This window comes from Dendrobates tinctorius, unplaced genomic scaffold (genome assembly GCF_039654945.1).
Source record: "Dendrobates tinctorius isolate UK_male_01 unplaced genomic scaffold, ASM3965494v1 ptg000147l, whole genome shotgun sequence".
In the NCBI taxonomy this organism is placed as follows: Eukaryota; Metazoa; Chordata; class Amphibia; order Anura; family Dendrobatidae; genus Dendrobates; species Dendrobates tinctorius.
In genome coordinates this window covers 14,248,008-14,272,846 of record NW_027361814.1, presented here as the reverse complement: position 1 = coordinate 14,272,846, position 24,839 = coordinate 14,248,008, and the positions used below count along the sequence as shown (strand labels likewise).

Genomic DNA, 24,839 nt, shown 5'->3' with positions numbered 1-24,839 from the left:
CCCTAACCCTACTAACCCTAATCATAACCCTAACTAACCCTAACCCTACTAGCCCTAACCCTACTAACCATAAGCATAACACTAACCCTAACCCTAAACCCTAACCCCTAACCCTAACCCTACTAACCATAAGCATAACCCTAACCCTAGCTAACCCTAACCCTAAACCCTAACCCCTAACCCTAACCCTACTAACCCTAACCCTACCAACCATAAGCATAACCCTATCCCTAACCCCTAACTCTAAACCTACTAACCATAAGCATAACCCTAACTAACCCTACCCCTACCCCTAACCCTACTATCCATAAGCATAACCCTAACTAACCCTAACCCTTACCCTAACCCTACTAACCCTAACCATAACCCTAACTAACCCTAACCCCTAACCCTAACTGTTATGAATGGGAAACCGAGGAGGAAAAAAGAGACAACAAGCTAAGTCTCAGAAAACCAGAGAAGTTGGTAACTATGCAGATTGCAGATCCCTGATCTTAACCGCACAACTAGCATCAGTCGTGGAACGTTCCTAGGTTGGTCCTAGATGCCTCGTCACAACCGGAGAACTACATAAGCCTAAAGCAGGAAAAGAGGAAAACTAACTGCCCCAGAGCAGACCCCAAAGGAAAGACAGCCCCCCACATGTATTGACGGTGAAACAAGATGAAAATACAAACAAAGGCAGGAAAATAGGCTGAGCAAACGATGGGGCCCGGCTAACTAAAAAGGACAGAAAAGGAAAGACACTGTCTGCAATCTGCCAAAAAAACCTACAAAAATATTGTCCAACACTTCTGATAGAAAAATTAACCCTGAAGTCACTAGACTTCAAAACATATGTCAGCACTCTGAAATATTCTGAGACAGAGCAAAAAAGAGGCCAATCTAATAAGGGACAAAAAGTAGATTGGCAAATACTGATCAATAGGAGTGGAATTTCAGCATAGCCCCAGCAGGGGCAGGCTGATTACGCAAAAAACTGAATTGACCAACAAGCGCAAGTGTGAACATTAGCAAAAAACAAACTTAACTTGAGAAGACTGGAAGAGACCAGAAGTCCAGGACCTGAGAAGCAGACTGAATCACCAGCACCCGGATAGGGCGTCGACTGTCATATCCAGTCTGATGCTCCAGAGATCCAATCATTATCTTCCTCAACAGGTGGCAGATCACTACCACTTAAACCAACCGCACTACCTCCTGTCACCACCAGAGGGAGAACGGAAGGGGAACTCTCAACTGGTGGAGCAGAAAATGAGTTCATGACACCTAACCCTACTAACCCTAAACCCTAAACCTTACCCTACTAACCATAAACCCTAACCCTACCCCAACTAATCCTAACCCAAAGAAAAAACACCGCTGTTAAGAAGATGGTGACCAGTTTTCCTGCTACAGCTTTCGCTCTGTGCATTTTTCTAGCGATTTTTTTTGCTCTTCTGCCTCTGCAAACTCCTTCCCCACTATCCTGAGGTGTTTCCCCTCCATTTTATCCATTATATAGCACTGTAGTGGTCATTTTGTAATTCCGATTTTTTTCTCCCATTGACTTGCATTGATATCGGAAATTGGAAGTTCCTATATCCCATATTTTTTCAATATCGGAAATCGGAATTCCGATACGATATCGGGCAATATCGCTCATCCTTACTAATCATTAGTAGTTTTCTTGTAAAATTGAGATCTGCATCTTTGGATTATTCCCACGACTTTGAGATTCAATGAGGTTGTTATTCTCTTTTTATAGATTGATCACAACCCAGTCAACCTCTCCTTTATGGTGGAACAGGACATTGTGGTGAAGGACCTAAAACGGGCCACAGCTAAAGTCTACGATTACTATGAGAATGGTACATCTTTTTTTCATAGATGCTAAATTATAGCTGTTTCTGTACTTAATTTATATATATTCTTTTATTGTATTCCTGAGCTCGTGCTGTATTTGCGTGCTTGGATAGGCTTTTTGCTTTCTTTTGGGTTAATCTTGGATAGACCTGTGTCTGTTTAACCTTAGCAAATGATTGCTATTGGAAAGCTTAATGAAGCACTCCCTTCAGAGTTTTTATCCTCTTAATATAATGCAATCATCATATTATATACCACTGTGCACTTACAATTGCTCATTTTGCTTTTCTACCTAGCTAATTCTTCTCTTTTCCATTAGGTCTATGACACCATATGATTAAACACAGACTAGTTTAATCCTTCTAAGCACTATGTAGAAATAGGAAGCATCTTTCTTGTTCCAGTAGCTATTATCCCTCTCTTTAACTCCTGATCCAGCATTTCCACTCCTCAACCCCCCTCCCACCCCAGGGACCTTTGCAGTGATGACTCATGCAGAGAAAAGAGACTTTCTGTTTCTTCATAGTGCTTAGAAGAATTCAGCTGGTCAGTTTGTAATCACATCATGTCATAGACTTAATGGAAAAGAAGAATTATCTGAGTAGAAGAGCAAAAAGAGCAAAACATTTTGATATGAGTGCTTCTTAAATACTATATTATAATGCTGCTACTTTGTCTTCCAGATGATCATGCAACTGTAGACTACAATCACCCTTGCAGTAATGGTAAGTGAATACATACTTTTAAACACTCTATTCTATAGGATCTTTACAGTATGTGTTCACAAAATTACACGTTTCTTGCCTGCTAATTTACTTGTCTAATTTACTTGTCTTCCTTATGTCTCAGACCATAAAGAGTCTTGGCTAAATATACTATATAAATGTAACAGATTAGCTAAACCCTATCTTCCAAAATTAATTTTGGCAAGATTCAATTTGATTCGGTCCGAAAAAAATTGGTCTGAATCAAAACTGAATAATTGCCATAAAAATATATTTATTATGCTTTGATATAAAACACATTATATTCACCTGTCCTAGAGACTCACCTGCCGGGCTGAACTGCTGTGACCTCAGGACCGTGGGAAAATGCCAGTAATGAGGTCACGGCAGTTCATGCTCAGTGTCTTCATAGTAGATCACTGAGAAATTTCTCACGGTGATCTGCCATGAAGACACTGAGCATGAACTGCTGTGATCTCATCACTGGCATTTTCCCACGCTCCAGAGTTCAGCACGGGTCAGGCTGTGAGGGAGCAGACTCAGTGATGTCACCGCCAATGGCGGATCTTAATAGGGGCGGATGGGGCGGTTGCCCCGGGCCCAAGGTTTTTTGGGGGCCCAGGGGCAGGGGCGGGCTGGGCCGGGTGGCAGAGAGGCAAATGCCCCCCGGACCGCTCCCCCAGCATCTGTACAGAGCCGGCCGTGCCCTGTGCTGTGACGCCGCCAGCAGCAGACAGCCACCCGCGTCACATTCTATGAGGGGCCGGGAGCTGTGCACGGCCATCACCTTGACGGCTGCTCAGCTCCGGCTCCCTCCGGCTGTACTTCCGGGTCAGATGTCGGGCGTGCGCGATGACGTCATTGTGCACGCGCCGACATGTCCCGGAGGCTGCTGAAAGCAGAGGCGCTGCTGGGGAGCGAGCCGGCTGTGAGGTAAGTATGGGGAACTTTTTTTATTTTTTTTATTTATAAAATGAATTAAATGGGGGAGGGGGTGAGTGGGGGCTGTACACAATGAAGGGGGGGTGACTGGGGCCTGTATATGATGAAGGGGGGGTGACTGGGGCCTGTATATGATGAAGGGGGGTGACTGGGGCCTGTATATGATGAAGGGGGGGTGACTGGGGGCTGTATATGATGAAGGGGGGTGACTGGGGGCTGTATATGATGAAGGGGGGGTGACTGGGGGCTGTATATGATGTCGGGGAGGTGACTGGGGGCTGAATATGATGAAGGGGGGGTGACTGGGGGCTGTATATGATGACGGGGTGACTGGGGGCTGTATATGATGACGGGGGGGTGACTGGGGGCTGTATATGATGAAGGGGGGTGACTGGGGTTGTACAGGATGAAGGGGGTGAGTGGGGGCTTCACAGGATGAAGGGTGGATGAGTGGGGGCTTCACATGATGAAGGGGGGTGAGTGGGGCTGCACATGATGAAGGGGGGGGTGAGTGGGGCTGCATATGATGAAGGGGGGGTGAGTGGGGCTGCACATGATGAAGTGGGGGATAAGTGGGGCTGCACATGATGAAGTGGGGGATAAGGGGGACTGCACATGATGAATTAAGGGGTAAGTGGGACTGCACATGATGAATTAAGGGGTAAGTGGGACTGCACATGATGAATTAAGGGGTAAGTGGGACTGAACATGATGAATTGGGGGTAAGAGGGACTGCACATGATGAATTTGGGGTAAGGGGGACTGCACATGATGAATTGGGGGTAAGGGGGACTGCACATGATGAATTGGGGGTAAGGGGCACTGCACATGAAGTGGGGGTAAGGGGAACTGCACATGATGTGGGGGCAAAATTAACTGCACATGATGATGGGGGAGTGGGGCTGCACATGAAGTTGGGGGGGAAGGGGACTGCACATGATAAAATGGAAGGGGGATAAGGGGCTGCAAATGATGAAGCGGCACTGCAGATGAAGTGAGTGGGTGATAGGGGACTGCAATGGATGAAGTAAGGGGACTTCAAATTAAAGTGGGGACATTAAAGTGGATCCCCCATGGCCAGGATCACGTTGGGCAATTTTGTGCATATTGGCCGTAGGCCTACAGCTTATGTGCAACGTCTTTTTAGGCCATGTCCACACGTGGTGGAATGGTGGCGGGTTTTCCGTATGGACCCGCAGCAAACCAATTCCCGCACGGGGACCGCAGCGCTCAGGTGGGAAGGGGGGTACAGGGGCCTAGGTTTTATGAACAGCCCCGGGCCCATAGTCCACTTAATCCGCCACTGGTCGCCGCTAGTCGCTGAGGCTGTGCTGGCAACATCTTTTCATTCAATAGTGGTTTTTCAGCCGGGACGGTCACATCTTAGCACCGTCCAGGTTGAAAAATATATATACCCCAGATATGGATTACGGCGTGGGATACAACAGGTATGGTATAGTGTTGCTTTTTTATTTTATATTTATTACAGAAGAACGCGGGCATCACATTAATTAGGTGTGTTTGTAAGTATGGCTTAATTAAGAATAATAAAGGAGTCTGTCTTTATTTCAAATAAAGGATTGTTTAATGGGTGTCTGTGTTTTCTTTACAATTTGACTATGGGGTTTGTAATAGGGGCGTCTTATTGACGCCTCTCCATTACTAACCTCGGGGCTTGATGTCACCTTGATGTCACCTTGATGAAAGGTGACATTAACCCCCTGTGGTGCAGTGACCACTCTGACAGCTAGGGGGTGCTGTATGGGTCATGCACATTATGGCAATAGAGGTAGGATGAGCGGCAGGATGCTAAATGACCGTTATGTATCCCAAGGTGGGTGGCCTTGGGATGAAGGCTTGATCATGTGTTGATCAGCAGAAGTATTGCTGATGTTCTGTTACAATGTGTCAGGGAAGTCTTCAGGTGACTGGGGAGTCGGGTGGGACCAGTCACCTACAAATCCACCCAGGGGCGGGTGTCTAAAACACCCATAATAAGCTGTATGTGTCTGAATGATTGTGAATCTGGTATAGGACCTGCAATGAAGTCATAGCCATGTGATCCGGTGGGCGTGGCTACGGACCATATAAGGTGACCAGGGTAGGTCACATGAGGGAATGCCTGGATCTGGTTGGTCCATATGGAAGGTCTCGGCACGCTTCCTGAATTGCACGTGTGAAGGCTGTGTATAATGGCTGCACGTGTCTGACAGTTCCCAGGAGAGGGAATGACCATCTGGAGTATGAAGCAGATAAGAGGTAACCCGGACAGAGGAGATTAACTGAGAGACTGTATAGCCTGATGGCTGGATAAAGCACAGCCTGTGACCACAGGGCTGAGGGAGCAGAGCTCATTGATTCATTGTTGTCTGCTATAAAGACTGTTTTGTTTTCCTCATGCTGCGATGACTTATGCTGCCTAAATAAACCGCATGGACTTTGTTTATGTTGAAAAGACTGTGCCGAACCTGGTTTTCTGCAGCCAAGCGAGTATCCCCAACCTGAGTAACAAGTGCTACCTACACCCCCAAATATTACCCCATATGCCACCCATACAGGACAGTGGAAAGAGCAAGGCTATGTGCTAGAATTGGAACATCTTAGAGATGCGCCTTTTCTGGGGCGGCTGAGAGCTGATGTTTTTTCCAGGGGGGGGCAGGATTCATGGCCCCTTTCTAGGCTATTATCATCAGCCCTCAGCTGTCTGCATAGCCATTGCTGGCTATTAATTATAGGGGGACCCCACGCCATTTTTATCCGTAAAATAATCTTTTATTCATTAAATACATGTCCAGTATTTTGCATACACTATACTAATTGTATTTGTCACTGACATGTATATATCTACCTATTCTATATGGATTTACTGTATGTAACCCATCTCTCCTATCCTGTCGGCTCCTGCAGCGATTTTACAGAAGCCGACAAATGAATTACAGGCTATTCTTCCATCTATCTCTCTATGAATTATAGAGACATATATAAACAGCTCTGGCAAAAATTAAGAGACCACTTTCAAACGTTAAGTTTGTCTGATTTTTCTCTTTATAGGTATATTTTTGAGTAAAATGTAAATTGTTCATTTAGTCTACAAACCTCTGACAAATTTCCAAGCAAAACATTTTGTATTTTTTTTCTGACAAAGAAAAATGGTCAAAATAAAAAAAAAACAGTTCTTTCAGACCTCAGTCAATGCGAAGAAAACAAGAAATCATTTAGAAACAACAATACTAATGATTTAACTCAGGAAGAGTTCAGAAATCAATATTTTTTGGAATAGCCATGATTTTTAATCACAGCTTTCATGCATCTTGGCATGCTTTCCACCAGTCTTTCGCACTGCTTCTGGTGCAAAAATTTAAGCAGTTCTTCTTTGTTTGATGGCTTGTGACTATCCATCATCCTTGATTACATGCCAGAGGTTTTCAATGGGTTTCAGGTCTTGAGATTGCGCTTCCCTTGATGGGGTTTTGATGTGGTGGTCTCTTAATTTTTTCTGTTTATTCTATGTGTATATACCTAGTCTTTTCTAACATGTCAGTGTGATTTTACTGTACACGGCACATGAATTGTGGGCATTTCAAAGGACACCAGTGCGTATTGCTCGCAAGTCACACGGATGGTCTGTGTGGTATTTGATTTATTTACTTGCACCCATAGACATTCATTGGTGAGTCTCAGCCAATATACGGTGCAAATCGCAGCATGCTGCGATTTCACTCGCACGTATAATACGGCCAAGAAAAAAAGCGCTGATGGGAGCCGCCCCATAGCGGAATACTGGTCCAAGTGCTATGCGATTTTTTTATCGCATAGCACTCGTCTGTATTCATCGCTAGTGTGACCCCGGCCATACCAAAAGTCTGGGCTAAATAGAGCTGGGAAATATGGTCATCTTGAGAGTTTTGTTTCACCGATACAAAACTTTATAGCTGACTATCAAAATGTATAAGACAAGAATCTAGGTGAAATATGCACTCCTTCAAACAGTTTTCTGTTATGAATGGGTCACCGAGGAGGAAAGCGCAAAAGGCTATGCCACCAGAACACCAGAGAGGTTGGTCACTCAGCGGATTGCAGACCCCTGATCTAAACAACACAGCTAGCAGTAGCCATGGAGCGTTCCTACGATGCCCTAGACGCTTCGTCACAGCCGGAGGACTAACTAAGCCAAAAGACAGAAAGGTGAAATCTAAACTGCCCGGGAGCAGATCCCCAAAGGAATAGACAGCCCCCAAACATATATTGTCGTTGAGACAAGATGAAACACAGACACAGGCAGAAAATACACTGAGCAAATGATGGGGCCCACACTGACTAGATAGGATAGGACAGAAAAGGCACTGTCTGCAATCACGCAAAAACCCTAAAAATTCCAACACAACTGAAGCACAAAAATATTGAGGTTAGCACAACCTCGCCCCCACTATATCAGCACTCAGGTGTGAACTGGCGGCTAGCAACAGGCTAATACAGCAGGGGACTGAGCAAACAAACACAAGATACAAAAATACAGGGCAGGAGCCAGCAGCCCCAGGGGGAGCCAGCTGACTCCTGACAGCAAGGCAAAATCAGATGCAAAAGATTTAGCAAATGACACTTAGCTGGAAAAAGCAGGCTCATGCAGGAGACAGATATCCTCAATATGCACAGACAGGAGTATCACCGGCAGCCACTGAGTGAAGCTTGCTCGCTTATGTACTCCCAGTCACTACCCCCACTTCTCCAATCATCTTCTGCAGCTGTTGGATTAACACCATGTTAACTAGCTCTACTACCAGCAGTATCCACCAGAGGGAGCCCTGCCTCAAAAGTCGGATTAAGAGAGTTCACAACAGTTGTCCCTGGAAATAAAAGTTGCAGCATGCTTTTGATTTGTATCCAATATTCGAATACAACCAGACCACACAAGTCATTGAGTCCATGGAAAAAATAGGACTGCATTTGGATGACATTTGAGTGCAGCCTGATTTTTATGGACTGGTAGTAGAATTCAGAAGATGGAAAAAAAAATTCTATCTTGTTTTATTCAGAGAAAATCGAATCACATGCTGATCAGAGGGTGATTAGCATAATCATCTCAATTGTCTCTGATGAGTGAAAATACTGTTTTGTGACCCTAACCTAACAAGTTGGGATGATGCAATATATTATTATACTAGCTGAAGAGCCCGGCGCTGCCCGGGCATAGTAACTAACTGTGGTTAGTTATAGCAAATTATAATTATCCTCCATCCCATAGTCCCGTGCCCATATACCCATCATACATATCCTCCATCCCATAGTCCCGTGCCCATATACCCATCATACATATTCGCCATCCCATAGTCCCGTGCCCATATACCCGTCATACATATCCTCCATCCCATAGTCCAGTGCCCATATACCCATCACACATCCTCCATCCCTTTGTCCTGTGCCCATATACCCGTCATACATATCCTCCATCCCATAGTCCAGTGCCCATATACCCATCACACATCCTCCATCCCATAGTCCAGTGCCCATATACCCATCATACATATCCACCATCCCATAGGCCCGTGCCCATATACCCAGCATACATATCCTCCATCCCATAGTCGAGTGCCCATATACCCATCACACATCCTTCATCCCATAGTCCCATGCCCATATACCCATCACATCCTCCATCCAATAGTCCCATGCCTATATACCCATCATACATATTCGCCATCCCATAGTCGAGTGCCCATATACCCATCACAATCCTTCATCTCATAGTCCCATGCCCATATACCCATCAGAAAGTTCATTGGCTCTTGAGGAAACAGCTGCTATTCTCATGTGTGTCAGCCTTGTTTCTCGGTCTTCACATTTTTCATTGGCCCGTAATGCAGCTTTTCTTTTGCATCAGCTGACCTTCGTGCCATGGACTTCCTTTTCTGATGGAGCATTATTGTTTTAAAAATAATCTATTATACCCACAGCCCATATACCCATCACACATCCTCCATTCCATAGTCAACCATTATGACATCATAATGAGTGGCGGGGCTTGCAACCTATGATGACATCAGCGTCGCCATGGCAACCATTGTGACATCATAATGAGGGGCGGGGCTTGATATGCATACACTGTTTCCCCAGTATGTAGATAGGGGCATTATGACATCATAATGAGGGGCGGGGCTTGACGCGCACACACTTTTTCCCCAGTATGTAGATAGGGGCAAAATTGTTTGGTGAATTGGAACGCGCGGGGTTAAAAATTCACCTCACAACATAGCTTAGGATGCTCTCGCGGTTCAGACGTGTGACTGTGCCAAATTTTGTGGCTGTAGCTGCGACGGTGCGGATGCCAATCCCGGACATACACACACACACATACATACACACATACATACACACACACATACATACATACACACTTTGAGCTTTATATATTAGATTGACCTACTTCGCTAAATACTGTATAATCCATCTTCTGTTTTTTCTTTGACTACAGATAAATCAGGAAATTCAAGATGAGACCTGGCTTCTCGATATACGGCATCAGTACCTGCTCTGGAAACCAACAGTCTGATCATACTAATAACAATAAAGCTGTAATAACAACAATAAAAAGAACAAACATAATGACTAACCTGTCCCACATCTTGTAGTAATTTGCTAACTCTAAGTGGCAGCTCGTCAACTGGCTTGGAGAATTCTAGGAAAAAAAAGAATAAAAATGTAGTTCATATAAAAACAGCATGCAGAGCTTTTGTTCACTGGTTGTGTCTTGCATTGCCATGCAGTCCCATTCCAGTAAATATATTTTATTCAGATTTTTTATACTTTACACAATTAAACATTAAATGTTACAAAATTCAAAAGACAGTGTGGTATAGACCAATGAGACAAGGCCAAAGAGATACATTAGATATAAAACACTCTATTTGTATTAGACTTTAGAATCTCTAAATTACAGCTCTTGAAATGTCATATAGAATTAGAAATATTGGTAGATTGGGTTTTAGTGTGTATTTGAAAATTTGCATAGTTCCAGAAGAGAAAGGAAGCACAAAAGAAGTGTTGTATACTTATATATGATTGTGAGAAGGTGATTGTAGTGATTCTGCTCAGCCGACATTACTACATCATGTATCCGGCTCAAAATCAAAAATTTGAAGAAAGATCCTCTTAATACAACAGACTTTAATTTTCTTTAGGTTCAATAGACTTGGTGGTTACAGTTCACTTTACACAGCTCATTTAGCTTGGTGGTTACTAAACATTTCTAATGGCATAGAGTATTTCAAGTTCTCTACCACAACTTTAAGTTTTTTTTATTTTGATACTTTGAGTCTTTTTCCGAACAAGCCAAGGTTAACTTCAAAATCACCCTAGGTAATGTTGCCTTCACATAGACCTATGTAATGTATGCCAGCCATAATGTCTAGTTACTTGGGTGTCGTTTTCCCAAAATTGTCAGCAATTCCTATACAATGAGAGCAAATGCCATTCCATACAATGAAATCATCTTATTCAGATAAAGCCATAATGGCAAAACAGGCAGATGACCTCATTACCTTGTGACATTGTTCATTTTGTGAGTGTAGTCAAAGCTTTTTTGTATAAGATAACTCCACGGAGTTTCACTACTGGGAGGACATGTCTCCCCTTTTATCTTCTTTCCCAGCAGACACCAAACTTTATGACTGAGACTTGTTTGTGTCACCTTGCAGCTCCAAAATGGCTACCACAAGCATACTTGACACAAGCTACTTCATTTTCAAGAATCCAGGGGTTGCCCTGGCCTTCAAGCCCTCTCTGTACAGGGAACTGGACTTACATAGGAGTCCCTGGGCTAGGGCCACTGAGTCAGCTGCTGTTTGGTGGCACAAGCTGACAAGAAGGATAGATAGGAAGCCAGGTGAAATCAAGTAGGTCAGGCAGGGCCGGACTGGGACTAAAATTCAGCCCTGGCATTTGAAGTTACACAGGCCCACTAGTCACATGGTGACTATATAATATCTTTGTACAGTTGTAGTTTACAAGAAGTGAGAGGAGATTAACACGACTATATAACATGTAGTCACAGCTGTGCCCAGTATTTCAGCTCAGTCCTATTTATTGCTTTTAGGTACAGTACTCCTCCCAAATCTCTGTCCCCTTTTGTATGCATGATTACAGAATTCCTGGCAGAACTGCTCTCTATTGGGCAACCAGACCCCCTGGTCATAGCCGCCCCTATCATACCTCCCAACTTTTGAAGAAGGGAAAGACGGACAAATTTTGGCCACGCCCAACCACACCCATTTCACAACTAGTCACACCCATGTCCACACCTAATGGCACCCATTTAGCACTGCTGATCACACTGACTGGTACTGAGGGCACAGTGGCTGGCATTATGGGCACACTGACTGGCACTAAGGAAGAGAGAAAACAGAGAGAGAGAGAAAAAAGAAAACAGAGAGAGCGTGAAAGAAAGGGGAAAGAAAGAAAGAACAGTGAGAGACAAAGAAAGAACAGTGAGAGACAGAGAAAGAACAGAGAGAGAAAGAAAGAGGGGAAAGAAAGAAAGAACAGAGAGAGACAAAGAACAGAGAGAGACAGAGAAAGAACAGAGAGAGAAAGAAAGAAGTAAAGAAAAGAAAGAAAGAACAGAGAGAAAGAGAGGAAAGAAAAAGAAAGAAAGAGGGGAAGAAAGAACAGAGAGAGAAAAAAGAAAGATTAGAGAGAGAAAGAAAGAACAGAGAGAGAATGAAAGAACAGAGAAAGAAAAAGAGAGAAAGAAATAAAGAAAGATTCTACAAAGATACTATAGCAGCCCGGCTCCCATTGTAGTGCCCACCTGAGCCTCCCGATGCAGGACCTATCATGATCCGCTCACATGGCCGGCATCCCCGATTCCAAGGCGATCCTGCTGTCTGCGCTGTCGGAGGAGGACACGGTGATGGATCTGAAGCATTCCTGGTTCCGTCACAATCTCCTCAAGAAATTATCTCATTTCCGGTCAGCTTCCAGCACATCACTTCAGGTGGAACGTCATGTGTGTGTTTTAAAATGCTCTTCGGGGCTCCGCCGTGTACTCCTGTGTCCGTGGGAAAAGCCCGCTTTGTATGCTTTGTACACACTTGGCTTCGCTCCGTACATCCCGTACACATATGGCTCCATTCCATACACACACGGTTCCACTCCGTCCACCTTGTACATGCGTGGCTCCTCTCCGTACACCTCGTACACGCGCGGCTCCGCTCTGTCCACCTCGTACACACGGCTCCTCTCCGTACACCTCATACACGCGCGGCTCCTCTCCGTACACCTCGTACACACGCGGCTCCTCTCTGTACACCTCGTACACACGCGGCTCCTCTCCGTACACCTCGTACACGCGCGGCTCCGCTCCGTACACCTCGTACACGCGCGGCTCCGCTCCGTACACCTCGTACACGCGCGGCTCCGCTCCGTACACCTCGTACACACGGCTCCGCTCCGTACACCTCGTACACACGGCTCCGCTCCGTACACCTCATACACACATGGCTCCTCTCCGTACACCTCGTACACACGGCTCCGCTCCGTACACCTCGTACATGCGCGGCTCCGCTCCGTACACCTCGTACACACACGGCTCCTCTCTGTACACCTCGTACACGCGCGGCTCCTCTCCATACACCTCGTACACGCGCGGCTCCTCTCCATACACCTCGTACACACTGCTCCGCTCCGTACACGCGTGGCTCTGCTCCGTACACCTCATACACACGGCTCCGCTCCGTACACCTCGTACACACACGGCTCCTCTCCGTACACCTCGTACACACGGCTCCGCTCCGTACACCTCATACACACGGCTCTGCTCCGTACATCTCATACACACACAGCTCTGCTACATCCACACTGTAAATCCTGACCCCACACATACTTACCTCAACCAGCACCATGACAACAGCAAAGCAGAGTCTTGCAGACGGTAGAGGCAAGGCTGAGCACACAGGACCTGTGATGAGGTCACAGGAGGGGCGGAGTCAGGGGTGATATGATCGGGGGTCTGGACAAAGGCTCCTGATCATGTGACCCCCTGACTCCTCCCCTCCTGTGACCTCATCACAGGTCCTGCGAACAGAGCGAGCAGGCAAGCGAGTGTGACGCTGTGAGTGGCTGCGGGGGGGGAGGGGGTCTCATGCTACGGCGAGGATGGGGTGCGTGGGGGTGCGTGGCGGCTTATCTCCCTGCAGTGCGGGAGGAACTTGAATCTATCACCGCCATGCCCGCAGAGGGCCGGCGGCAGGAGCAACAGTGGCCGCAGCAGCTGGCAAGCGGCCAGATGTTCGGGCGCTGCCGCCCGCGGCCCACATGACAGCGGCCCAGCGGGAAAATGCCCGGTTGGTTATATTGCCAATCCGGGCCTGAGGTCAGGTCAAGGACAGAATCATAAAACAAGGGAATACTCAAATGTCAAACCGAGGTTAAAGAACATTAATTAAACAGGACATAACACAGGAGTACAGCACAGACATATATACCATGATAGCAGAACTATTGACTGGCAGTAGAATCAGAGCTTCTGTGGTTTAAATAGCTGACTGACTCGCCCAGCTCTCTCAAGAAGGACAGGTCGAAACCTAGACCAAAATTAACCCCATAGCTCCTTAGACACAGTGAGGGGTAAAGAGCTGAATGAGAGATATATTCCTTCCAGCGAATGCCTCTTGCACTGGTGAACAGCTTGAAAGGAGGTTTATCACAGCTGACACCCAGAACTATGTGTCAGGGGCGGTCACGGCCCGCCCCCGGCACACTAACCCATGGCACACTGCGATCAAACATGATCGCAGTGTAACGGGGGATTAGAGAAGCATTGGCAGGGAGGGGGCTTCCTCTGTGCTTCCCTGAGACCCCCCGAGCAGCGCGACGTGCTGCGCTGCTCAGAGGATCTCCTTCCCTGCAGGCCCCCCGGATCCAATATGGCTGTGGGGGCCTTCAGGGGCCTTCAGGGAGGCGGCTTCCTCAGTGCCTGAGGAAAATAATTAAAAAAAAATAATAATTTATAAAAAAATAAAATAATAAAAAAAAATAATACAAATAAAAAATAAAAATAAAAATAATTTATAAAATTATAAAAATATAAAAATAATTTATAAAAAAAATCAGTAAATTTAAAAAAATAAAAATCCCTAGTAAATGCATTTTTCGGAAATAAAAGAAAACAATAAAAGTACAATTATTTAGTATCGCCACGGCCGTAACAACCCACCCTATAAAGCTATCCCACTAGTTAACCCCTTTAGTGAACCTCTTAAAAAATAAAAATAAAAAGCAAAGCAAAAAACAATGCCTTATCATCATACCGCCGAACAAAAAGTCCAATAACGCGTGATCAAAAAGATGAATATAATAAACATGGTACCGCTGAAAACGTCATCTTGTCCAGCAAAAAATGAGCCACGACACAGCATCATCAGTGAAAAAATAAAAAAGTTATAGCTCGCAGAGGAAAGCGATGCAAAAATAATAATTTTTTATATAAAATTATTTTCTTTGCCTAAAGGCGCCAAAACATAAAAAAGACATAAATGAGGTATCGCTGTAATCGTACTGACCCGAAGAATAAAACCGATTTATCAATTTTACCACACGCAGAACGGTATAAACGCACCCCCCCAAAAGAAATTCAAGAAATGCTGTTTTTTGTTCATTCTGCGTCCCAAAAATCAGAATAAAGAGCAATGAAAAAATGTCACGTGACCGAAAATATTATCAATAAAAACGTCAACTCGTCACTCAAAAAATAAGACCTAACATGACTTGGTGGGTCAAAATATGGAAAAATTGTAGCTCTCAAAATGTGGTGATGCAAAAACTACTTTTACAATAAAAAGCGTCTTTTAACGTATGACAGTTGCCAAACATAAAAACCCGCTATAAATAGTAAATCAAACCCCTTTATTATCCCCTTAATTAGGGAAAAATAATACACTTAAAAAAATGTATTTATTTCCATTTTCCCATTAGGGTTAGGGCTAGGGTTAGGGCTAGGGATAGGGTTGAGATTAGAGTTAGGGGTGTGTTGGGGTTAGGGTTGGAGTTAGAATTGGGGGGTTTCCACTGTTTGGGCACATCAGGGGCTCTCCAAATGCAACATGGCGTCTGATCTCAATTCCAGCCAATTCTGCATTGAAAAGGTCAAACGGTGCTCCTTCCCTTCTGAGCTCTGTCATGCACCCAAACAGTGGTTTACCCCCACATATGGGGTATCAGCCTAATCAGGACAAATTGATAAACAACTTTTGGGGTCCAATTTCTCCTGTTACCCTTGGGAAAATAAAAAATTGGGGGCAAAAATATCATTTTTGTGAAAAAATTTTTATTTTTTTATTTTTATGGCTCTGCGTTATAAACTTCTGTGAAGCACTTGTGGGTTCAAAGTGCTCAACACACATCTAGATAAGTTCCTTGGGAGTCTAGTTTCCAAAATGGGGTCACTTGTGGGGGGTTTCAACAGTTTAAGCACATCAGAGGCTCTTCAAACGTGACATGACACCCGCAGACCATTCCATCAAAGTCTGCATTCCAAAGCGTCACTACTTCCCTTCCGAGCCCTGACGTGTACCCAAACAGTGATTTACCCCCACATATGGGGTATCAGCCTACTCAGGACAAATTGAAAAACAACTTTTGGGGTCCAATTTCTCCTGTTACCCTTGGGAAAATAAAAAAAATTGGAGACTAAAAGATCATGTTTGTGGAAAAAATATGATTTTTTTATTTTCACGCCCGGGCGTTATAAACTTCTATGAAGCACTTGGAGGTTCAAAGTGCTCACCACACATCTACATAACTTCCTTGGGGTGTCTAGTTTCCAAAATGGGGTCACTTGTGGGGGGTTTCCACAATTTAGGTACATCAGGGGATTTCCAAACGCGACATGGCATCCGATCTCAATTCCAGCCAAAAAAGTCAAATGGTGCTGCTGCCCTTCCGAGCTCTGCCATGCACCCAAATAGTTGTTTTTACACCCCCACATATGGGGTATCAGTGTACTCAGGACTAGAAATGAGCGACTTTGCCTTTTTTCTGGTCGAGTCGGGTTTCATGAAACCTAACTTTCGCAAAAGTCGGGTCGAACGAAATCGGCCGATTAGCGTGAAAAGTCGAAGGCCGACTGAAACACGAAACCCAATGCAAGTCAATGGGGAAGCAAAGTCAGCAGGGAGTGGAGGATAGGAAACACACCTACAGTGCCCTTTTGAATGCCAAAAACATCAATTCTGATTACTGAAGCTTTTCAACCTTAATTTACTTCATAATACTAGTTACGCACTGAAAAATGGGGGTTATTTGGCTAAATTTGTGGGGGGGGTAGGGCTGGCTCCAGGTTTTCATGTGCCCTGGGCCAAAGAGCGCCCCTTTAACACATACCACAACTCATGATGCTCCGATACCACAGAGAAATAGCGGCATAGTACAATGAAAAATACTTCACTTTTTACATCTCATGACTGATATCCATTTTTAATAGCTCCAAAAACGGACAGTATATTACTCCATACAGTATTATGGCCACCGCATAGTGCACTATACAGAGTAATGAGGCCCATATATTTCTCCATGCAGAATCATTGGTCCCATATAATGTTTGAAACAGTATATGATGAGCTCCACATAATACTACAGTATATGTTGGTCCCCATGGATGAAGCTCCACTGTTTTATGGGCCCAAATAATGCTCCATACATAATGGGCCCCATTTCTAATGCTCTAGTGTATAATGTGCCCTGTAAATGCTGCTCCAGTGTCTGATGTCCACCTTTGGAATGCTCCAGTGTATGGTGGGCCCCATATATCATTCTCCAGAGTATAGTGCGCCCCAAAAATTGCTGTTCCAACATTGAAAACAATTAAATAAGTCTCCTCGCTAGGGAATCCCTGTACTAGTCTGGACTCCTCATCATCCCCATCGTCCATCTCACTGCACTTGGCCGTTGAGGCAGAGGGCGTACAGACGTGATGTCATTGCGCTCTCTGTTCAGACTATCACTGTCAGGAAACGCGGAAGACGTCATGGCGGTGGAGCAGGGAGAGGTAAGTATTTCAACTTTGCAAGTGCTGTGATCCTGAGGAAGCAGGGGGCCCACTCGTTGGCGACGGCAGTGGCACAGGGCCCCTCTAATAGTACGGCGGTGTGTGGCGGTGTGTCTGACGGCGGGTGGGGGTCGGCAGAGACACTTTTGTGTACTATGAGGGGCCCTGTGCCAGTGCCATCGCCCATGAGTATGCCCCCCCCACCAGCTCAAGGAACCTGCACTTTCATCTGCACCTTCCTCTTTGTCACCATGTAAGGTGGTATAGTATGCGGGAAGGGGAACCTGAGTTTCCTCTGGGTCAGATTCTGGCTGTGTAGAGTGTGAGGGGAATGTAGTGGTCTGGGTCAATGTACCAGCAGAATCATATAGCAGTGGCTGGGCATCAGTGCACTTGTGGCGTCCCCAGGAGTACGGTCGCCACAGTGGCATTACCTTCCTCCTAGGGAGTGTGATGTCATGCTTGGGAGCAATGAAGGATCTCTCTAGCAGTCAAACCAACACACAACACATTTCCCACTCCACGCCAGCAGGGAGACCTCTGAACATGACTGCTGAGGAGCTGCTCTCTGTGGTCGGGAGGAGGTAAGTTAGGCCATTATGTGCAGGGAAGGGGAAGTGTGTGGACGTGAGAAGTGGAGCTGGAGGATGAGCAGAGTTAAGGCTCACTCCTAGCTGGAGCGTATGGTCCGGATTCCGGTCTCCGAGTTTGTAGGGACACTGACGTTCTTGCAGCAGAATCTGGAGGAAGTAGCAGCTGTAAATGCTCTGTACCCAACTGAGGCTCGGAGGCCCCAGCATCAACGTGTGTGAGCCAGAAGGAAAAGGCTATGGCTGCCAGCCATACGAGAAAGTTCCAAAAGAGAGTCAACAGGGGGAACTTCATTGAACTCAGCACTGCGAGTACCTCAGATAAGTGCTAGAATGGAGGCCACACTACCTATCTGCAGAGAGAGAAATCCAAATTGGCTTCCAGGCTGACCAACTCTTTCTCTATCTGTACTCTGGGTCCTGGACAGCACCTACCAAGTACAGGTAAAGGAACTGCACGACTGTGTCTGTCATCTTTCTCCTGCGCCTGGTGCACGGCTCACCTACATCCTGCACTGCACACCATCTCCCAACTCTTTCATCTGCCCTGCGACTACGGCCCTACCTGTGCAGGTCTTCTACATCTTAGATGCACCACAACATCTGTCCCACAGAAGCGACACTGCAGCGCTGGTCAATCTAATCAGAAACCAGAGGTGGCGTCACGTATTATTCACCTATAAATGTTATTCACCCCTTTGCATGGATGCCCAAGGCCACGGAACAGGTCACCACCACCGTGACACATCCCTGTGAGACACCTGCCCAGTACCGATTAACCCCACTGCCCTGGCTGGCCACCCACACTCCATGTCCGATTCATCTTGGACTGGGGAATTCACGATTTGACTTGATAACCCAGGCATGGTATGATAGAAAGAGCTACATGGACTAATGTGAAGTGTGGCCTGTTGCCTCATTCAGTTTGGGTGGGGGTGTAGGACACAAGGAAAGGGGTTCTTCCTGACCAGGAGCCAGCACTTGACCACTCAGTGCTTGCATTTTTTGAAACTTCAGAAGAGGCGGGTGTAGCAGGGTCTACCAAGCTGGGGTACCTCTTTCAGTACCACCCCGTGTTTTCGGAGGTCCGCTCTGCGTTGGCTGGAGTCTGAATGAATGACGCTGGCTGGAATTCCTTGATTACTTGGGTGCATATAAAAGAACACTGCTTCTCCATGTATTTCCAGTCTGACAACACTTTACTCACAGGACACAGAATATATCACACAGATACAGAGGGCCGGCCAATAGAAAAGCGGCAGGCCAGGCATACATTACAAAAGCCGCAGGTGGCCGGAGCCTGCCGATGTTTACTGTGGGAATTACAAAGGTGGGGGGAGGGCAGACAAAAGGAGAATATCGTGTCCCCTCTGCCCAGGGGCGCAGCCTGTGAACTGATGCATTAGGGACATGCATCTCACATGGAACCTATTATACATACATATAACTGCTAATAACAAGAATCCCATATAAAGAGCTGTAGTGCCCAGGGATGATATCAAAACCATTTGTTCACCCCGGGCGACAGCCACATCTGCTCCAATAGTCAATAGGACAACGGAGAAGAAAAGGAGCGAAATGATGATTGCAAAATTATCAAAATTTATTAAATATTTTACAAAAAAGTGCACAAAGTCATGATGAAGTGTCAATATAAAACAGATGAATATACACCCAAAAAGCTTCCCTCCGCTAACCCAGATGGAAAAAGTGTCCACCTATATATGATATTGTCAGTATATCCACGATGGATAATTCAAATTGCAACACAATCAATGTTGAAAATACCCATGAACACCCGATAATAATCAAAATCCTCCTATATGTATATCTGGTGTTAACAACAGGTCCAAAAAGGCACCACTATAATATCATACCGCGCCAATGAATAATAATAAGATGCGGTAACGGTAAGTATACACAAATAGGAGCTGCAAAGAACAGTATGGTAAAAAACTGCATGGTATAATATTATCAGAGTGACCGCATTAAACAGAAAAAATTGAGATGCAAACAAAATAAGTGCATCCATATCAATTAAGGTCCCTATATGCATATTGTAACAGTGATATATCCACAATGGGAAGGTTCCAGTGTAGTATCATGCTGCACCATAGTTGAATCATAAGATGCAGCAATAAAAAGGTATACCCAGAACCGGTTACTGCAAAGGACAATTAGATGTAAAGAGGCACTTACCGGGCAGAACACAGGGGGAAGGTGAGGGAGCGTCTGGTAGTGACCTTCGACGCGCGTTTCGCGGCGCTAACAGGCCGCTTTATCAAGGAGATAATGTCTGCATCTCCACAGGACCTTAAAATACCATATAACCCCTGTCACATGATCCGAATCAGCCAATCAGAAGAGTATAACCGGCGCATGCGCTCTGGGATAGGCCAGCGCCGTCATACAGAATAGGTGTCATGCTAGGAATAAATACTGGCCAGCCAGAGCACAGCCCATGGTATATAGCATAAAGACACCCTTCTGTCGGCGGCCCGGTACCTCCACAAAGCGATGCGCACAACTCCCTTTGGTTCAATTCCTAATGGACTCTAAATGCAAGCACATATGTATAAAGCCATATGGGGCAGGAAATAATATTTTACTTTCAATAGCATATCCCATAATCAGTGATATGTGAACCGCAACTTAAATAGGCATATAATCTGTGTAATAGATATATATTAATATTATTGCTATCCTATCACATATTAATTTTTAGGGAACAATATAGAGTTGTGGAAAAAATATATATATATAGGGACCCAAAAGATACTCCCACACATCACATAGATTAATAGTTAAGGAATAAATTTGTGACCATTTAAGATAAACGAATGTCGAACATTATGGGAGTATCCGATGCTTACATAAATGATATCCCAATTATATACATAAGATGTAATGAAGTCATAAGAAAAAAGACGCATAGTCCCTGTACAGGTATTACAATAGCCGCCATATCGGACTCCATGTGTGGAAGTAAAAAGATCTTCAACATTAAAGCAATCACTAAATTTCGTTCCATACGGACATAGATGCAGGGCAGAGGTCCACAAGAGACGCAGGATTTTCACGGTCACTAAATAAAAATAAATAACAAACACATAAGTGCAAGATAAAAGAAAAATTAAAAACAATAATAAAAAAACACCACCAGATCACTTATTTAAGGGTGATGCCAACATATGGAGAACGAGCCACAGGGGAAAGGCAAGTCATAATGTATAAATATTCTACTACATTAGGACAAGGAAGAAAAAAGTACTCTAAGAGGGAACAATATATATGTTGTCAAAAAGGTGCACCAAGGCACCCATTACCAAAGGAGGCCTATCATGTTATCGGGACTGATGCAATTATAAAAATGGGGCGAAACTCAATGTCTCATTGAGTCCCTTAGGGGTCATGGTGTCCAATTGGACAATCCATTTGACTTCCATCTGTGATAAGATTTTTTTGTTATCACCACCGCTAATCCCCATATGTAGAGCATCAATCCCTCTAAACTTCAATAAAGCAGCATCACTGTTGTGACACGATCTAAAATGTCGGGGAAGAGTCTTGAGATCTTCAACACTGGACACTGCTTGGCCGCACCAATGTCCCGCACATGTTCACGCACCCTAATCCTAAGTTCTCTGGTTGTAAGACCTACATATATCTTGGGACAAGGGCACGTGGCATAGTAAATCACGTTTCAAGATCCACAATAGATCCTCTGTCTTATCTCAAACTCCCTTGTCCCATCAGATGAACTAAACGTAGAACAGCGAAGGACATTGGTGCAGGCAAGACAGTGGCCACAGGGGATTGATCCCTGAATAGGACCTTTAGCACCAAAAAAGTTTTTGGAATTAGGGACATAATGGCTCTGAACCAATAGATCATTGAGATTCCTAGATCTCCGAGGCGTCATGGGAGGAGAGCGACCCAGGAAGGTCCCCAGGGTGGGATCAGTGCTCAGAATTGGCCAATGTCTATTTAGTATGGTGCGCATATTCTGCCAATCATGATTATAAGTTGAAATGAAGCGAATTGGCCCACCATACTCCATCTTTTGAACCCTCCTGGTAGTATGTAATAGAGTACTGCGTGGAGTGTGTCTAGCCCTGTCATATCCAGCTTTTATCGATCTTCGACTGTAACCACGTGTCAGAAACCGTTGTTTCAAATCTGTAGCTTGTTTTTCAAATTTAACGTCAGTGGAACAGATTCACCGCATCCTAAGGAATTGTCTGACCGGGATGGCCCTGATAGTGGAAAAATCATGGGCAGATGTAGCATGTAGCAATGCATTGACAGATGTGGGCTTCCTAAAAACATCGGTCTGGATGCGCCCACCGGAATCAACCTCAAGACGGACATCCAGGAAGTCCACAGTCTTACTGTCAAATGCATGTGTCATGTGAATATTGTAAATGTTGTTATTAAGACTGCCCATGAAATCCCCAAGCTGGTCGACCGTGCCATCCCACAAGAATATCACGTCATCTATGTAGCGATACCAGCACAGCACATGGGAGACGCCCCGCGGTCCCTCATCGCCAAAAATCAATCTTTCCCAGGCGCCCAGGAAAAGGTTGGCATACGAGGGCGCACAGGCCGCCCCCATGGCTGTGCCCCGTCGCTGTAAATAGAAGCTGTCCTTAAACAGGAAAAAATTGTGGGTAAGCACGAAATTGACCAGGTCGAGGATCAGATCACATAAAGGGCCATCCAGGTCGGACGTCCCTAGGAAGTGGCGTACAGCATTTAGCCCATGTCTGTGGTCTATGCAGGTATAGAGACTCTCCACGTCAGCAGTAACCAGGAGGGTAGATGGTTCCACAAGGATGCCGTCAAAGCACGCCAGGGCATCCGTCGTGTCCCGTATGTATGAAGGAAGTGACTCCACCAAAGGTTTCAAGTAATAGTCGATGAATTGGCATACAGGTTCGCACATTCCCCCAATACCTGACACAATGGGACGCCCAGGAGGGCTGAAGGCATCCTTGTGGACCTTGGGTAAAAGGTGGGGGTCCTGGGGGATCTGACCACTAAGCCATCAAATATTTTTTTATTAATGGTATTATTTTCCACAGCCCTAATCAAGATCCGCTGTAATTCCTGCGAGAAGGAGATCTTAGGATCAAAAGAGAGCTTTTGATGAGTATCCAGATTTTTTAATTGCCGAATGGCTTCCTGTTCGTATTAATAACTCGGCCAAATAACTATGTTCCCCCCTTGTCAGCAGGCTTAATTACAACGTCCTTAAGAGATTGTAATTGGGAGATAGCCTGTTGCTGCTTTGATGTCAAATTATCATATCTTCTCCTAGAGGAGAGTTTTTTAAAATCCTCACTCACCAATTTGGTAAATATTTCAATAGAAGGACTCAAAGACAAGGGGGGGAAACGAGTTGATCCTGGTCGAATTGAAGGGGGGAACTTACTTGTATCAGGACCGCTTTGTTCCCAAAGCAAATCCTCCAAATCCCGAAGTGCAGTTCTCTCAAGATCACTCATTGTCCCAGAGACATGATTTCTCGCATGAAGTTTCTTCAAAAGAAGCTTCCGTGAAAACAGCTGTAGGTCCTTTAGGGCTGTGAAATAATTAAAGGCGTTAGTTGGTGCAAATGTCAGACCTTTACCCAGGACCTCCACCTGTGCTTCCGATAACACATGAGTGGAGAGATTAAGCACCTGTAAATTACCCCAGGAACCTGTTATGAATGAGTCACCGTAGGAGGCAAAAACAGAAATACTAGCTAAGTCCAGAAAACCAGAGAAGTTGGCAGCTATCTGACTGCAGACCCCTGAACCTATCAACAACAACTAGCAGTAGCCGTGGGGGGTTCCTACGGTGCCCAAGACCCCTCGATCACAGCCGGAGAACTAAATAGCCTAAAGACAGAAAGGGAAATCTAAACTGCCCCAGAGCAGACCCCAAAGCAGTAGGCAGCCCCCAACATATAATGACTGAGAAGCAAGATGAAAAACACTAACACAGATAGAAAGATAGGCTGAGCAAATGATGGGGCCCAAGCTAACTAAATAGGACAGGATAGAAAAGCTGCTGTCTGCAATCCGCCAAAACCCTATCAAAACAAGAGCCCACAGGCTGATAGGGAAAAAAGCTCTGAAGACGCTAGGCTTCAAAAAGACTATATCAGTACTCAGGTTTTTTCTGAAGACAGAGCAAAAATGAATTCAGCTCACCCCAGCAGGAAATGGCAGAAATCCAGAAAAACAAGGCAAAACAAAACCAAAACACAAATGCAAAAAGCAGAGCAGAAAACTTAGCTTTTGAGGAGCAGGAATCAGACTGGTCTCCTAGAATCCCTCAGAGAGATCACCAGCAAGGCAGAAGGGCGTCGGCTGCCTTATATCCAGTCAGCAATTCCCGTCACCCAGTCATCATCATCCTGCCCAGATGCTAGGTAATCAGCCTCACTACCTTCCTTCACCAGAAGAGGGAGTTCATCAGACCTCAATGGTGAAGGGGAAAATGAACTCACAACAGTACCTCCCCCTTGAGGAGGGGTCACCGAACCCTCATCCACGCCACCAGGGCGATCAGGGTGAGCCTGATGAAAGGCACGCACCAATCTTTTGGCATGAATATCAGAAGCAGAGACCCAGGAATTATCCTCTTGACCATAACCCTTCCACTTAACCAAATACTGGAGTCTCCGTCTAGCCAGATGGGAATCCA

The 24,839-nt window shown here is 45.3% G+C and overlaps 1 protein-coding gene across 2 annotated transcripts in view; it reads left to right on the top strand.

The window, feature by feature from the left end:
• LOC141049743 (alpha-2-macroglobulin-like) overlaps positions 1-24,839 on the top strand; it is a 434,279-nt gene that overhangs the window by 138,255 nt on the left and 271,185 nt on the right. Inside the window, exons 34-36 of one of the 2 annotated variants that reach the window (XM_073546466.1) lie at positions 1,748-1,850; positions 2,529-2,570; positions 9,982-10,119. The exons of the other annotated variant lie outside the window; for it this stretch is intronic. Coding sequence (XP_073402567.1) covers positions 1,748-1,850; positions 2,529-2,570; positions 9,982-10,004 — 168 coding nt within the window. The 3' untranslated portion in view covers positions 10,005-10,119. Of the gene's footprint in view, positions 1-1,747; positions 1,851-2,528; positions 2,571-9,981; positions 10,120-24,839 lie in introns of those variants that run through there. 2 annotated transcript variants of the gene reach the window in all.